Genomic DNA, 15531 nt, shown 5'->3' with positions numbered 1-15531 from the left:
GGGGAAACGACGCCTCTCCGAGGTTCAGTACCTAGCTGCTGTTAGTAGTGTGTTATTCCCTGGTGACCATGTGCTCAGGGGACGCATCTGGCCTGGATGATGCGGTGCTTCTGTCTGAAAGTCTGAACGGGTTGGAGACATAAGGGAAGCCCCTGCAGGGTAGCCACAGCTCCCCAGCACTCCAGAACTCACCTTGCTGGCTTGATCCATGAAGTGACTCCAGGGAGCTTCTTGATGAGAAGGCCACACTCTGCTTTCAGAGGAAGGGCAACTCAAGGAAGGGTCTTAATCATGGAGCCTCACATACGGTTAGAGCCACACATCTCCCTCTTGAAAGACAAGTGGAGACAGGGCAGCAGGGATCTCTTGTAGAATTCTCTGGCATGGTGGAAGCCACACAAATGACTGTGCAACTTGTGGTCTCTTCTTCCCCTGGGGGAACTCTCCGCAAGGGAGGACAGAGCTATTTGCCCAGGCTGGAGTGGGCACGCTCCTACCTGGAACAGAGACAAGGCTGGAGCAATTCCAGAAGGGCCTTTGTGGGGCTCACTTTCAAGCTCAAGTGAAGGCAGGAGTTCAGCTACCGGTCTCTGGGGAGGAGCCTGTTTTGTTCAGTGCAGCAGAAGGCATGACATGTTTGCTGGCAAAGTGAGAGGCAGGGAAGGGATGAGAGCAAGTCTCTAACAAAGAAAGGCACAGCAGCCAGGTTCTAGTTCTTGATTTAATGCCATTGGAGGGTACTGGGGCCTCATGCACCCAAGCACCCACAGACAGGTACATGAATGAACACAGGAGGGTTACACTGCATACATGAACCCGATAGTGTACAGAGGAAGACAGTGGGCCCAGGTGACTCCGCCACTCCACAGGCAACTGTACCCAATCTTTGTTCCCACCTCCTCCAACCCTCTGCCAACCCATCCCTCCCCGCTTCACATACATATGTTTACATAGATGCTTCATCCAGAATTCCAAAACAGGTCTCTCCCACCCCTGTCCCCAACACTCCAGCTTCAGGCAAGGAAGGCCTCTCTCTCTTTCAAGGACTATGGGACAGGCATCACCTTCCTGCAAGAGCCCCAGGAAAGAGTACCCACAACAGCGCAGTCGCTTATAATGGAATCGAATATGGACAGACAGCATGCAGGACAATGGTATTTGCAGTTCTTACTGGCATCAAGACATTCAGGCTGAGTAGTTTTTGCTTTGCTGTTGTTGCTTTAATCTCTTTGGGACCCAGCTTAGGCCAAGATCATGTTGAGGCTCAACCTACTCCCTGTCTTGCAAATGTCTGTTTCCTGGTCTCCCAGTGAGCAACCCACAATGAGAGACTCCATCACCTGATCACCTGAGGTACGAAGCTCAGGCGGTTTCTAGAATATTCTAAGCCCCAAGGAAAACCAGAATAGGAACTTCCAGAAGATGGTGGACTGTTTTCTGCATGGAAAGCCTGGTAAACAAGGCAGAGGTAGAGTAAAGGTGGTGATGATTCCTCTCCCTGAAAAACGGTGTGTTGCAATGTGGTTTTATTTCAATCATGTGTGTGGCTATCAGATTTTTTTATTATTATTGTTTGATTTCTATGGCTAGCATTGAGCTGTACAGTTCCCACATCCTGAAACTTTCACCTTCCCAATCAGGGAGCGTGGTCCCTGGGAAGAAAGGTGCCTGAAACCAAACGAAAGGGAAAGTCCTAAGACAGGTTTTTTTAAAGGTTTGACTCATGGGAACTAGTAGCCTGTGTCAAAGCAAGCTGGATCCAGTCCCTTGTCCAGGTAAGAGGAATCTATGGACATTACGCATAAGGATTCCATGAACATACTTCCTTTTAATTAGAGAGAAGTTTTCATTCTATGGAACCCTCTTTCCAGAGACAATCCACGTGCTCTGGGCCTGGCCATTCAGAGTTGGAAAAGGACCATGTGGCGAAAAATGACATCTGCAGGAATGACCCCTTTGTTTGGGGACCTTTACCACAAACCACCTTATGTAACAGCCCATTTCAATATGGCCTTGGCTTCTCATCAGAGAATGCCCAGAGTGGGCCATTGAATTCTTTCACGTCCTTGGGAAGAGCTCTAAGCTGGCTGCCTGATGTCCTCTCTCTGTCTCTCTGCTGGCCCAGACTGTTGGCTCCCTGCCACAGCGTGGAACACAGTCCCATGAGGACAACTCAGAGGAACAGGGAAACAGGGCGTCTCTCTAACTCTGAGAAAGCCCCGAGAGCCTGATTTTAAAGCAAACTTGCATTTGGGAAAATGCTTTTCTTTTTTTATGGACTTTCAATAATCAAGCACTGTGACACCATGTGGTGGAGGTGGGAAGAAGCAACCAAGGCCAGACTACCGAAAGCCCTGTGCTTAATTATTTCTGCTCTACTCACATAGATTCCTCCTGAATAGTCTGCCTCACTCTGCCAAAAAACAAACATGTATTAGGCAGCAAGTAACACCAATCAAAGTGACTTAAATGGAAGAGTTTTCTCTTGGGCTTGGGCTAAGCTCCAAGCAGGCCCATCAGCTCTAGACTGTGCAGGAGAACAAGAGAGAGACCACGTATCTTGGATCAGGAACTACGGTCTCCTCGTCTGGATCTGTCTCCATCTCTGTCCTACCCACATACCAGTACAAAGCCATGTGCTGGAATCTCCCTGTCCAGCCAGGCGTCATGATGTCACTGCCCTCCAGCCAAGGCCCCAGGGCTTACCTTGTCATCTTCAGAACTCAGATATCTTAAGTCTCCCCTTGCCCTTCACCTATCTGGCCCCATAAGATTGAGATCAATGATGCTGTCTTTACCAACTCTTTATATATCAAAAATATCCCCCTTCAAGAGCACCCAGTGTCACGATTATGGAGAGCAGTTCTTAACGCAGCTCAGAAACATTACGTTCTGCTCAGGGGTGCTGGGCAGCAGTTCCTCCAGATGTATGTCTACACCCTGACAAGTTGCCCTGGGTTGCAGACAGAGCAAGAAGGGCTTTTTCTCTTTCTCAGATATGGAGGGAGGGGGGTAAAATATCACGGAGGTTTGCTGCTGTCTTCCTAGGATGGCTGTGCCTCTTGCCTGGTCCTTCCCTCACTTTCCAAGGACAGACTCTCTTCCACCATGAGAAGGTTAGCAGGATAACACAAACCGGGTTTAACAAGGGGGGTGTTCCCTTCCCAGGAGGCTCACCACAAATTGGATCCTAACAAGGGAGACAGTAGCCAAGGAGATGTTCTTTGCCTTTAAAAAGAATCTAGCATTTCAAAGAGAACAGAAGGGCTAGGCATCTCACCTGCTTGACTTAGGGAGTCTTTGAAAAAAGCCTGTGGAACTGAACTTGTGTCCCCGCCCTGTGAGAAGCTTACTCTGCAAGCAAGGAAGGTTGGTGGAAGGTAGGAGAAGCCAAGGCCCTGAAACAGGGCTGTAAACATTGTGGTTTGCTAAGGCCAACCTGGCACATGGCTTTGGCAACTATGCTCAAGTCTCGGAAAGGGTGAAGAAGAGTCTGACCACATCCCAAGACAATGTTGGGGGAAGAGGGGTGCATTGGGAGAGAGACCGCTCTTTCTTCTTCAGCCAGGGGCTGTGGGTAGCTTCTCGGGTAACCCCCCATCACATTCCACGTTTGTCCCATTACAGTGAGTACGAGGAAGGGGCCTGAACAGGGCAGAGGGAATGATGTCACCTACATTGGTTTGGTACCGTGGCTCTAAAATGGGCAGAAAGTCTCTTATGAGGTCAAGAAGGTGACAAAACCTCTCTGGACTTCCTGGCCAGGCCCAAGCCACACCCCCATCAGCCTCCAGTAAAGCCTCCACACTTGAGGAAAGGCCGGGTGAGTGCAGGCCTAGATCCCCCGTGGGCCGTGAGCCCTGCACGTGACTGTGAGGTGCAGCTGGGGAGGCTGAAGCTGTCTCTCTGTCCCCTTGGAGCTGCGCCTCAGGACTCAGTCCTCACCTCCGCAGGTTCTGGGGGCAGTCAGCAGTCCCCTCCAGGGATCTCACTCCCAGAGCCACCAAGAGGGACGAAGACCCGCCCTGCTGGGACTCGGTGGCCTCCCAGGGCTACTCACCACCATGTGATCTTGAACTCATAGATGGGACGTTTGCAGTAGTAGTGGTTGACGAGGTGCTTGTCACACACCCCGATGCACTGGTGGTCCACGGTGAGGCCCTGGGCTGAGAGGTCCGTGACCAGGCAGTGCAGCAGGTCGTACACATCCGCCACAGCCTCCCAGGGCCCGAATGACACATCCACCTCGCAGTGGTGCTCGAAGAGCTGCCCGTCACTCTCGCTCCGTTCGAAGCGCAGGGAGTTGAGCAGCGGACACTCATAGGGGGTGATGGGCATCTCCTCCTTGAACACACAGACCTTGAGCTTGGCAAAGCGGGCCTTCCGCTGTACAGCCCGTAGCCGGGCGATCTCCACGATCCGCTCTAAATGGTCTGCGAAGGGTGAACACAGCACTGGTCACTAGGGTGGGGGCTGGGATGGGACAGGGCAGTGTGGGGGATACAGAGAGAACCCCACTGACAGCAGGTGCATGAGTAGAGACTGTTTTCCTAGGGAAGGGACTTGGTGCCTCTGAGGGGTGTTTTCTGTAGCAAAAGAAAACCAATGGAATGGGGACTGTCTTTTTGAAATGAGACTTGCTAGGGCTGGCACTGTGGCACAGTGGGTTAAGGTGACACCTGCAATACCATATGGGCACTAGTTGGGAGTCCTGGCCACTCCACTTCCCATCCAGCTTCCTGCTAATGGCATGGGAAAAGCAGTGAAGAATGGCCAAAGCAAGAGACCCAAATGAAGCTCCTGGCTTCTGGCTTTGGCCTGGCCCAGCCCTGGCTGTTGCAGCCATTCGGGGGAGTGAACAAGTGAATGGTTCACTTTAAAAAAAAAAAAAAGGAAATGAGATTTGCTGAGTGTCACAGGCAAGGTGAGCCACCTCAACTTGAATCTTCCCAGCGTGACCAGGAAGGAGGACATTCTCTTCCATCCTGAGTGACATGGATGAACCTTAGGCCCATTTGTTCTGGTGGAGTCCTTGGCATGGACAGATGCCTTGCCCCCACCCACTTCTTCCTGGTCCCCCAACTGTCCCAGCTGCTGACCCTCACCTTTGTAATAGGGCATGAGTCCCAGAAATGCCTGGCGCACCTTCTCGCCCTTCAGCGGTTGCATGTTCTCCAGCTGCTCCAGCAGGGGCCCGATGGCATAGTACTGGGCCTCCTTGTGCACAGCCCGCACACGCTCCCGGGGTGGCAGGTCCCCCGAGCGCAGGAAGTTTAACACATCTCTGGGCAGGAAGGAAACAGAGTCAGTGAGAAGGAGCGGATGGATCTGGGTGGTGCCGCAGAACAGTGAGCACAGAATCTGGAACTAGAGGGCCAGCTGCGTACTCTTGGGCAAGTTAACTTGACCTTCCTGTGCCTGCATTCCTCATGTTATGAGGGAATTAAATGAGTTCACATAAGAAAAGTGCTTAGGGGAACAGTATATTAAGCTCCCACTTGTGATGCCAGAATCCCTTATTGGAGCGCTGGTTTGAGTCCCAACTGCTCTGTTCCAGCTCCAGCTCCAGCTCCCTGCTAATGTGCCTGGAAAAGCAATAAACAATGGTTCAAGTACTTGGGCCCCTGCCATCAATATGGGAGACCTGGATGGAGTTCTGGTCCTCTCCTGGCTCCAGCTTGGCCCAGCCCTGGTTGTTGTGGGCATTTCAGGAATGAACCAGTGGATGGAAGATCGATCTCTCTCTCTCTCTCTCTCTCTCTCTCAAACTGTGCCTTTCAAATGAACAAATAAACCTTTTTAAAAAGTTCTGAGAAATACATGGCACAGAGTAAACCCTCAATAAGTGTAAACTGCTGCTATGATAAGTATCATTATCACCATTATTCGGTATAACGTGTTATTGCTATTAGCTATATATAGGTATAATGAAAAGATATGACATCTAGCCTCTTATGTATTTTAAATTGAGCTGTAATGAATATTTAACAAACATACCAATATTAACTGTACTGTTCAATTATTTTAAGCACAGATTACCACACAACCACCACCTAGATGAAGATAGAGAACATTTTCATCCCTTTTTAAAGACAGGGTTTTTAAAAAGGTTTATTACTTATTTATTGATGTATTTGAAATGCAGAACGATAGAGATGGAGAGACAAAGACCTTCCATCTATTCCTTCACAGCTCAAATGCCTGAAACAGCTTGGGTTAGGCCAGGTTAAAGCCAGAAGCCAGGAACTCCTGGGTCTCCCATGCGGGACACTGGGGCTGAACCACTTGGACCATCATCTGCTGCCTTCCCAGGCACATTAGCATAGAGCTAGATAGGAAGTGGAGCCACTGGGACTCAAACAAGTGCTCTAACATGAGATGCAGTGGGTCAGCTGATGGTGCCACATGTTGTCCCTTACCCCCCCCCCCATTTTTTATCTCTTTTAGGTTTCCTCCTGTCCCCTCTCAGTCAACTCCTAAAGAAGCAACCTCTCCAACTCTCCTTCCGTCAATAAATATTAGTTATGCTTCTAATTGAAATTCATATACAAGGTTTGCTTCAGCAAAGTTTGTTCAGAATGGAATTAAAAGATAGCATGCACTTTCTATGAATCTTTTGAAGCTGCCTTATAAATAGAATCATGTAGAGTGTTCTTTGTACTTGGCTTCTTTCTGCCAGTAGAGTATTTTGAGATTCATCTACTTGGTTGTGTGTCACAATACTTTCTTTTTATGATTTATTACATAAGGAGCAGACCATTGTATGAATAGACTATCATTATTTACCCATTCTCCTGTTGGTGGCCACTGCGGCTGTTTCCAGTTTGGAGATATCACGAGTGAGGTTACGACAACTGTTCCTATACAAGGCCTACTGCAGACACAAGCACAATCTCCCCTGGGTAAACATTAGGCACAGCCCTTTCAGTCACTGAGGAGGTGTGTGTTTATCAAAGTGACTGCAGCTTTTACACTCTCCCCAGCAACGCAGAAGAGTTTCGGTTGTTCTACATCTTCGCTGGTCTGGCTTGAGTGTATCCCCCAAGCATACATGTGTTGCAAGCTTGGTCCCTCGTGTGGCAATGGGGGAGATGATGGAACACTTAAGAGGCGGGGCTAGTGGGAGGTCATCAGGTCACTGGGGGAGTTGCCCTCAGAAGGGAGTAAGGCAGCTCTTGTGGGACCCCTCATCTCTCCCGACAGCAAGCTGCTGTGAGAGCGCCCCTTTTCCCTGAATTGCTGTCTGGCTTCCTGTTCTGCAATGTGATCTTCTGATTGCCCTCACCTGCCTACCACAATGCTACCTGCTCGCCAGAGACTGAGCCACTGGGGCTGCCTGATCTTAAACTTCCAGTCTCTAAAACTGTGAGCTAAGTAAACCTCTTTTCTTTATAAGTGACTTTGCCTCAGGTATTCTGTTACAGTAACAAAAACCAAACCAGTGCCCTTGCCATTAACATTATTCTGTAGCTACATGGAAAAGATAAAACGCCTAACCCTAATGTTTGAACAAGCTGGTTCCAGGACTGAATAAAATCACATATTGCATTGTACTAAAATAAAAATTCAGAGCTGATGAGATGCAGCGGGTTAAACTGCCACCTGCAACACTAGTGTTCCATATGAGCCCTGGGTTTTGAGTTCCAGCTACTCCACTCTTGATTCAGCTCACAGCTAACACACCTGGGAAATCAGAGAAGAAGGCTCAAATACTTGGGCCCCTGCCACCCACACGGGAGACTGGACGAAGTTCCAGGCTCCTGGTTTCAGCCTGGCCCAACCCTGGCCATTGCAGCCATTTGGGGAGTCAACCAGCAGACAGAAGATATCTCTCTGTCTTTTTCTCTGTAACTCTGCCTTTCAAATATATAAATGAATCTTTAAAAAAATAAAATAAAAATTTCGTTTTTCTGCTTCTCCTTTCGGGTTCTTTAGTGCTGAGAGTGATCAGATCCATCATTGGCAGGTATGGGAAGGGAGTTAATAAACTCCAGGATTAAACTGTTGTTTCGCCAGTGGACACCCACAGGGCATTAATTTGCATCAGCCACTATTGCTGTGTTCACCCATTGAACCTTTCCAATGATGCTGAAGTGGGTGCTAACTTATCCCTGTTTTATAAATGAGGCTCAGGCGAGGCCCACGGAGGGTCAGGGACACTCTTGTTCATGGAGCCATGGCTTCCAGAGGCTTAAACCCAGACATGGTTGACTCCAAGCCTACATCCACAACAGTCCAAACATCAGACCAAACCATGGTATGCTGAATGCAATGGGAGCTTCCCTAGATGGGGGCCCAAGCAGCTTCCATGGGGTACAGGAGGGTATATGAGCCACACCAGCCAAAAAATATACCCCACAAAATGCCCCGAGCCCTCTCTTGTCCGAGTCTTTCAACATCATCCTAGGCCACTGGAATACAATGGTCTGATCACCAGTGCCACCATATCCTGCTTTCTGCCATTGCCCACATGCCCACCTGGGCACAGCATATCAGCTTTGAGTCAAATCCTGTCTTCTCTCCCCAGAACGCCTTCTAAAATTAGTCCTCCAGGATCCTCAGTGAACCTTGGTGAGCTCTAAAAAATAAAACCCTGGGGCAAGGCCCTGCTAAGGGTGCTACGGGAGCTGCCAGCTGGGGCTGGCACTTTCCTCCCCCAAGCAGCCTGCAAACAAACATCTTTTTATAGTTCTGCAGGGCGATGTCACACTTTGTTTTCTCAGCACTCCGGGCAGCTGACAGCCCACTGGGGAAACCCAGATGCTTCAGAAACAGGATTTGCCCAGAAGCTCCGTTCTGAGGAGAAAAGTGACCCTTCCCTCAGTGCGGGCAACTGGACTTGAAGGTCAGTGCAGAGGCTGAGTGACCAGAGAGTTTCTGCCTCCCTGGTCATTTGGTCCAAGGTCAAGGACTATGTCAGTTCTTGAGATACCTCCAAAGTTAGACTGAAGAAAGCAGAAACTTCTAGCCATGTACAAGCATATTTCCAAAAGTTCATGGGAAATGGAATGAAAAGATAAGTTTATGTTGGTACAAAAAAAATTTGGAAGCCCATGCACATGAGACATATTCAGAAAATTCATGAAAAATGTGCATAATGAAAAAACAATCAATGGCTTCAATTTTTTTGCATCAGAATAAACTTATTTTTTCATTCCATTTTCCATGAATTTTTTGAGGTCATCAAGTAGCCTGGGGTCTAAGTCTCTGTAATTCTCAGTGACAAGCCTTTGAGGCAGCTGTGATAATTTCTCATTTCACTAACAAGGAAACTGAGACATAAAGCTTATAAATTGCATGTATTGGAACCAGCGCTGTGGTGTAGCAGGTTAAGCCACTGCCTGCAGTGCCAGCATCCCATATGGATGCCAGTTCGAGACCTGGCTACTCCACTTCCTATCCAGCTCTCTGCTATGGCCTTGGAAAGCAGTGGAAGATGGCCCAAGTGCTTGTGCCCCTGTACCCATATGGGAGACCCAGAGGAAGCTCCTGACTCCTGGTTTCAGATTGGTGCAGCTCCAGCCATTGCAGCCAATTGGGGAGTGAACCAGCGGATAGAGGACCCCCGCCCCGTGCCTCTCCTTCTATCTCTATGTAGCTCTTTCAAATAAATGAATACATCTTTTTTTAAAAAAAAAATTGCATGTATTTTTGTTGGACACCTTAACTTGGGAAGGGCTATCTGTTTTTTGATATTCTGTTTTTCCAATTTTAATGTTAAAATGATATAACAATAGAAGTTTTTTTTTAATTGTTCTTGGTAAAATTAAGTCAGCCCTTCTCTCACTTTTTTTTTTTTAACTGAGGATTATAAAATCTTTTAAAAATTGTTTTAAAGGCAGAGTGATAGAGAGGGAGAGACAGAGACAAAGCTCTTCTACCTGCTGGTTTACTCCCCAGATGGCTAGAACAGCCAATGTTCAGCCAGGCTGAAGCCAGGAGCCTGGAACTCCATCTGGGATTCCCACAATGGGTGGCAGGGCCCATCCGCTGTCTTCCCAGGTGCTTTAGCAGGGAGCTGGATTGGAAGTGGAACAGCTGGGATTCGAACCAGTGCTCCTATATGGGATGCCAGTCTTGTAGGCAGTGGCTTAACCCTCTGTACCACAATGTCAGCCCTGGTTTGTTTGTTTTAAATGACTGAGAGAAGCCAGGGAACCACTCTCACACACCAAGCTTCCTCCTCTGGCAATGCCTGGATCTGAAGGTGTTCTGGAAGAAGCTGTTCCAGACTTCCCTGCCTCGGGTGAGGTCACATCTGCTCCTGTCCACATAGAATACAACTTCCCAGGTCTGAAATTACTCGGAAGTTTCAACACACCCAACTTGGGTGTACTTCCTGGAATTTCTCTGGCTGTTCTTATTTCCTTTGGCAAAGAAATCACAAACTTTGATTCAATTCAATACATTCCTTTATTCAGTTCAATCAATATGTCACTTCCTCTTTGGGGGACTATGCAAGATGCCTGCTATGGTTAGATAATAGTGTGGGCACCTCCAAGAGACCACATATTGAAGGCCTGGTCCTCAAAGTCTTGTGTTCACGGATTTAATGGCCAATGCAGTAAGGGTGGAGACTTGATCACCTCTCTGCTTTTATCAGATGTCTAAACCAATGGGGCTGCCTGACCTTGGACTGTCAACCTCCAAAATGGAGCAAAAGTGTAACTTCTTCCTTCCTCAATAACTCTTCTCAGGTATCATATATTTTATTTTTTAAGATTTAAGTATTTACCTGAAAGGCAGAGTGACAGAGAGAGGGAGAGGCAGACAGAAAGAGATCTTCCACTCACTCATTAACTTACTCCCCAAATAGCTGCAACAGCCATGGCTGGGCCAGGGAGAAGCCAGGAACCCAAAAGTCTGTCCAGATCTCCCACCTGGGTGGCGGGAGCCCAAGTACTTTGCTCATCTTCCTGCTGCCTTCCCAAGCACATTAGCAGGGAGATGAATGGGAAGTAGAGCAGCTGGGACTTGAACAAGCACTCTGATATGGGATGCCAGCATCATAAACAGTGGCTTAACTCACTGTGCCACAATGCCAGCTCCTTATTTTATTTTTAATGGTTTATTGATTTGTTTATTTGAAAGTCAGAGTTAGAGAGAGAGACAGAGAGAGAGAGAAAGAGGGAGAGGGAGAGGGAAAGGGAGAGGGAGAGTCTTCCATCCACTGGTTCATACTCCAGATGGCTGCAACAGCCAGGCTGGGCCAGGCTGAAGCCAGGAGCCAGGAGCTTCTTCCAGGTCTCCCACATGGGTAGCAGGGGCCCAAGCACTTGCGCCATCTCCCACTGTTTTTCCTAGACCATTAGAAGGGAGGTGGATTGGAAGTAGAACAGCTGGGACACCAACTGGCGCTTATATGGGATACCAGTATTGCAGGTAGATGCTTTATCTGCTTTGCCAAAACACCAGTCCCTAATTTATTTAATTTACTTATTTGAAAGGCATAATGACAGAGAGGAAAAGGAAGGAAGGAAGGAAGGAAGGAAGGAAGGAAGGAAGGAAGGAAGGAAGGAAGGAAGGAAGGAAGGAAGGGAAAGGAAAGGAAAGGAAAGGAGAGAGGGAGGGAGGGGGAGAGGGAGAGAGAGAGAGAGAGATCTTCTATCTGCTAGTTCATTCCCCAAATGCCTGCAATAGCCAAGTCTGGGCCAGGCCAAAGCAGGAGCCAGGGACTCCATCCAAGTATCCCACATGGGCAGCAGGAACTCAAGCACTTGGGCCATCATTCACTGCCTCCCAGGCACATTGGCAGGAAGGTGGACCTGAACCAGGCACACCAGAATGGGATGAGGGTGTCCCATGCTATGGCTTAACCTGCTGCACCACAACGCCTGTCCTTATCAGGTATTTTAGTTGTAACAACGAAAAACTAATACAATGCCAAAGGCCCAGAACCAAGCCCAGGCTACTCACTGGCTTGGACTACATGGTTGACTGTAGAAGTAGAGACGTACCCGAAGTGTGTGCCATCCCGGTCGATGAAGTATCGGCCCTCGGAGTCCGTGGGGATGTAATGCCGCCCGCTGAACATGGCCGCCAGCATGGTGTCTTCGTAGCGCCGCAGGGTGGACAGGCGTGTGGTGAAGTGAGCCCCTCCGATGTTAAGGGGGACAACCTCAGGAAACTGGAAGGGGGCCACCAGGGCTCTCAGGCAGGCAGTGGGGAATGAGAGCCAAGGCTACTCCATCTCTAGTCTTTGTGTGGGCCTGTCTAGTGCCACACCATTCATTCGGGGGTACGTCTGAACACTCCCCTCTTTCTCATCTGTCTTTCCCACAATTACCATCCCACCATCTCTGGTCTAGAGTCCATGTCTTCAGTGCCTTCTTCCCACCTGCTGAACTTCATTGCCTGAAATGCCCTTACCACTCTTCTCCCACTAGCCACTGGGCAAATGAACTTGCCCCGTGTGGTGGTGTGTAAGGGCACCTGGAAGACACGATCTGTGTGCCCCTTTTTCTAGTTCACACCAAGGCCCCTTAGAACTTAGCAGAGTTCACGTATTCTAAAAGCTTCCAAACGCCCCTCATCTGTCAGCATATCCACTCTATCTTCCCTCACCTGCCCCCAAAACAGAGTTAATGACATATTCCTCCAACACAACTTCACTGGATGCCACATCCTACTAGATGACAGAGCTGTCATTCACTGGCCGTGTTTTCTCTGTCAACCGACTCTGTGAGAAAACAAGGTTCCCAAGGGTAGGGGGGCATCTTATTCACTAATCATGCAGCTGCTTACCCCCCTCCCCGCCACCTCCCGCAGGGTCCAGCAGATGTCCGCTGAATGCGTCTACACAGCCACGCCTCATCCCGCATCCCTTACATCTGTTCTATGTAATCTGAAAGATTAGTGCCCAGTCCAGCTGAGCTTCTGCAATCAGTGGCACAAGTCTGGAAGCTCAAGGTCCCCTCTCAAATGCTCAGGCTATTGTCTTTGCTTTAATGGCCTTCTCTCCTGTGGCTTCCATCGAACCGCGCTGGAAAGCAACAAGGCCAATCCTCCCTGATTTTCCCACAAACCTCCTCCTCCAGATCAACTAAAATGTTACCCCTCTGCATTCTTTTCAATATTACAACATCTCTGTGGCTCCAGGGAAGGCCTATGTCTCTGTATCTGGACAGTCCCTTTTCCCCATTTGCAAATCCTTTGTGAGATAAAGTTGGATACAAATACACTGCACAAAATGCACCCAGGGCCTGGCTTTCCTTAAAGACCCCACAACTCGCTGAACGAACGAAGGCAATGGACAGGTGTTGAGTCCTGTGTATGGACTGTTACTTTGGGCAGCCCAGGGACAGGGACAATGCCTTCTGCTTACCCTACAGGTCCTCTACAACCTTGCTAGCTGCACACCATGCACTCAAAGATCGCTGAAGGATAAATAATATTTTGCATTTATGGAGCTCTTTAACCCTGTTTTCCAGAGACATCTCACACCAATCCAAGTGTTTACACCACAGGAGAGATGAGAAGATTCAAGCAGAGGCAGGAAAGAAGTAACTGAGAACAGTTTTGGAGCTCACTAGGAGCAAGAATGGGATCAGTGGGGGGGCTAGCACCAGAGCCATGGCCCACAGTCTCCAGGCCTTGTGCCTTTTCCCTCAAACTGCATTGTTGTCTCAGTGACAGTGCACAAAAAATAGCACCACTGTGTCTCCAAAGGCTCTCCCCCCCCCCAACACACACACCAGCTGCAGAGACTATGGTTAGAATTTTGCCCATTTTCACAAGTGTCCCATGATGCTGTGGGTACAGGGTTCCTGACATTAACAAAACACCACCTGCTGCCCCCAAAACCTCGCCCAGCCCAGCCCCTCCCACGCTACGCACCGGGCACTACCTTAGTCTCTATCTCCTAGTCTCCACCTGCAATGTCTACTTTCCCTTCTCCTCTTCCTTCTCTGGAGGGTGATTTTTTTCAGGCAGGATAGTGACGGGATCACACAGACCAAGATCAGGGGTGGCCACGGTGCATCAGAGGGCAGCGGCCAGGAGTGGAGGCCATGGGGTGTCCGGCGGTGTGGACACAGCTATACATTGACCTACTCCTTGAGGGCAGATAGCACCTCGCCCCACTCCCTGGGCAGCCAGAGAGCTGCTCTGGGCAATGACCAAGGCCTCTTCCTGGACTCTCCAGAGGACACCATCACTTTTGAGGTTCCGGGTCTCCCTCCCTCTTCCAGTTGGTAGCGGTGCGACATAGGGATGCGGGATGTGACCATTTAGTGTGGCAGGCAGTGCACACTGGAGGGAGGGGCTTGGGAGACCAAGTGCTCCCTTAGGCAGGGAAGACACACCTGGTGCATTTTCTGGGGGTAGGCGGGGCAGCACAGCTTGCGCCCCGAGCTCCAGTCCTGCTATGCTCACCCCCCTCCCAAGGGCAGCTCTGCCCTCTGCACCTGCTCGTCGCACGAGACCCCCTGTCAACCTCCCATGCTCCCTCTCTCCAGGTACCTCCTGGGGCAGCAGGGGCAGCGCGTGGCCCGCCTGCGTGGCCGTCGGGGTTGCCGGCTCCAGAAAGTCGTCCTCAGCGTCGGAGCTGGACATGGCACCGTCCGGGCGACGGCTGTCTGACTCCTGCCCCGTGACTACCACCATCCCTCTGGCTCTGGGCAGTGGGCGCGGCTTTGGGTGGGCGGGCAGGCAGGCGGGCGGCGGTCCCAGACACTAGCGCCGCTCAGCGCCTGGCATGACGCGGCCGGCTGCGAGCGGGCCGGAGTGGCCAGGAGCCAGCGAGCGGGCCCGGGGTAGGGGGCGACAGTTCCCTTCAGCGTCCGCAGCTCACGGACCACCGCGCAGACTGCAGGGCCGCTGGCCTGACAGGGCCCGCCCCCTGTTATTGGTCGAGAATCCGCAGGCTCCGCCATGATTGGCAGGCAGCTCGCCCAATTGCAAGGCGAGCAACGCGTACGGCCGCCGCCTGATAGGCCAGCGGGCGCGTTGTGGACTGGCGGGGGTGCACGACGGCCACCTCCTCATAGCGGCGCTGCCGGGTTGGCTCTGAGGACACCGCTCCCGAAAAGGGCTGGGGACTGACTGTTGTCTCTCTCCTAGGTGGAAGGCCTGGGCAGCCGTTCCGGGAGGATGTGGCGGGAGGAGGTGCGTCACTGAGGATGCAGGAGAGGGAGACACCCCAGCCACAGTGGCTAGGCCTCCGCAAGCCGCAAGGGCACAGTCTGAGTTTCCATTTCTTTTCCCCCATTGACTCATGCAGGAATCCGGGGAGAAAAAAAAAAAAGCTTAAAATGGGGGCCGTTGAGTTCAGTTAATAATGACAGCGAGTGCCCACTGTGAGAGTCCCAGGACACGCGGATGGCGACGGGCCCTTGCCGCCAAGCCAGCACGTCTGCGTTGCGCGGGTGCTGTGTGCCCTACAGGAGGAAGAAGCTGCCTGGGGCTGGGTCTGCCTCCTGGGGGTCAAGGATTTCCACGCCCAGTTCTTCTGCTCCTGAGGCCTGAGGGATTAAACAGCTTCAGGGAGGTCAGCCATGAGCTAGTGGCAGTCCTACTGTCTGGCCCGCCCCT

At 50.5% G+C, this 15531-nt stretch overlaps 1 protein-coding gene across 1 annotated transcript; it reads right to left on the bottom strand.

Annotated features, from left to right (window-relative positions):
- Positions 1-703: 703 nt before the first annotated feature.
- Positions 704-14834, bottom strand: KCTD7 (potassium channel tetramerization domain containing 7). Its single transcript, XM_002722279.5, has 4 exons — positions 14461-14834; positions 11958-12127; positions 5106-5284; positions 704-4433 (listed from the first exon to the last, which is right to left on the bottom strand). The coding sequence occupies exons 1-4, from the start codon at positions 14602-14604 to the stop codon at positions 4057-4059; spliced, it is 870 nt and encodes a 289-aa protein (XP_002722325.2). The 5' UTR covers positions 14605-14834; the 3' UTR covers positions 704-4056.
- Positions 14835-15531: the final 697 nt, after the last annotated feature.

This window comes from Oryctolagus cuniculus, chromosome 19 (assembly GCF_964237555.1).
Source record: "Oryctolagus cuniculus chromosome 19, mOryCun1.1, whole genome shotgun sequence".
In the NCBI taxonomy this organism is placed as follows: domain Eukaryota; kingdom Metazoa; phylum Chordata; class Mammalia; order Lagomorpha; family Leporidae; genus Oryctolagus; species Oryctolagus cuniculus.
The sequence above is the reverse complement of the archived record's forward strand: the minus strand, read 5'-3'. Positions and strand labels throughout refer to the sequence as shown.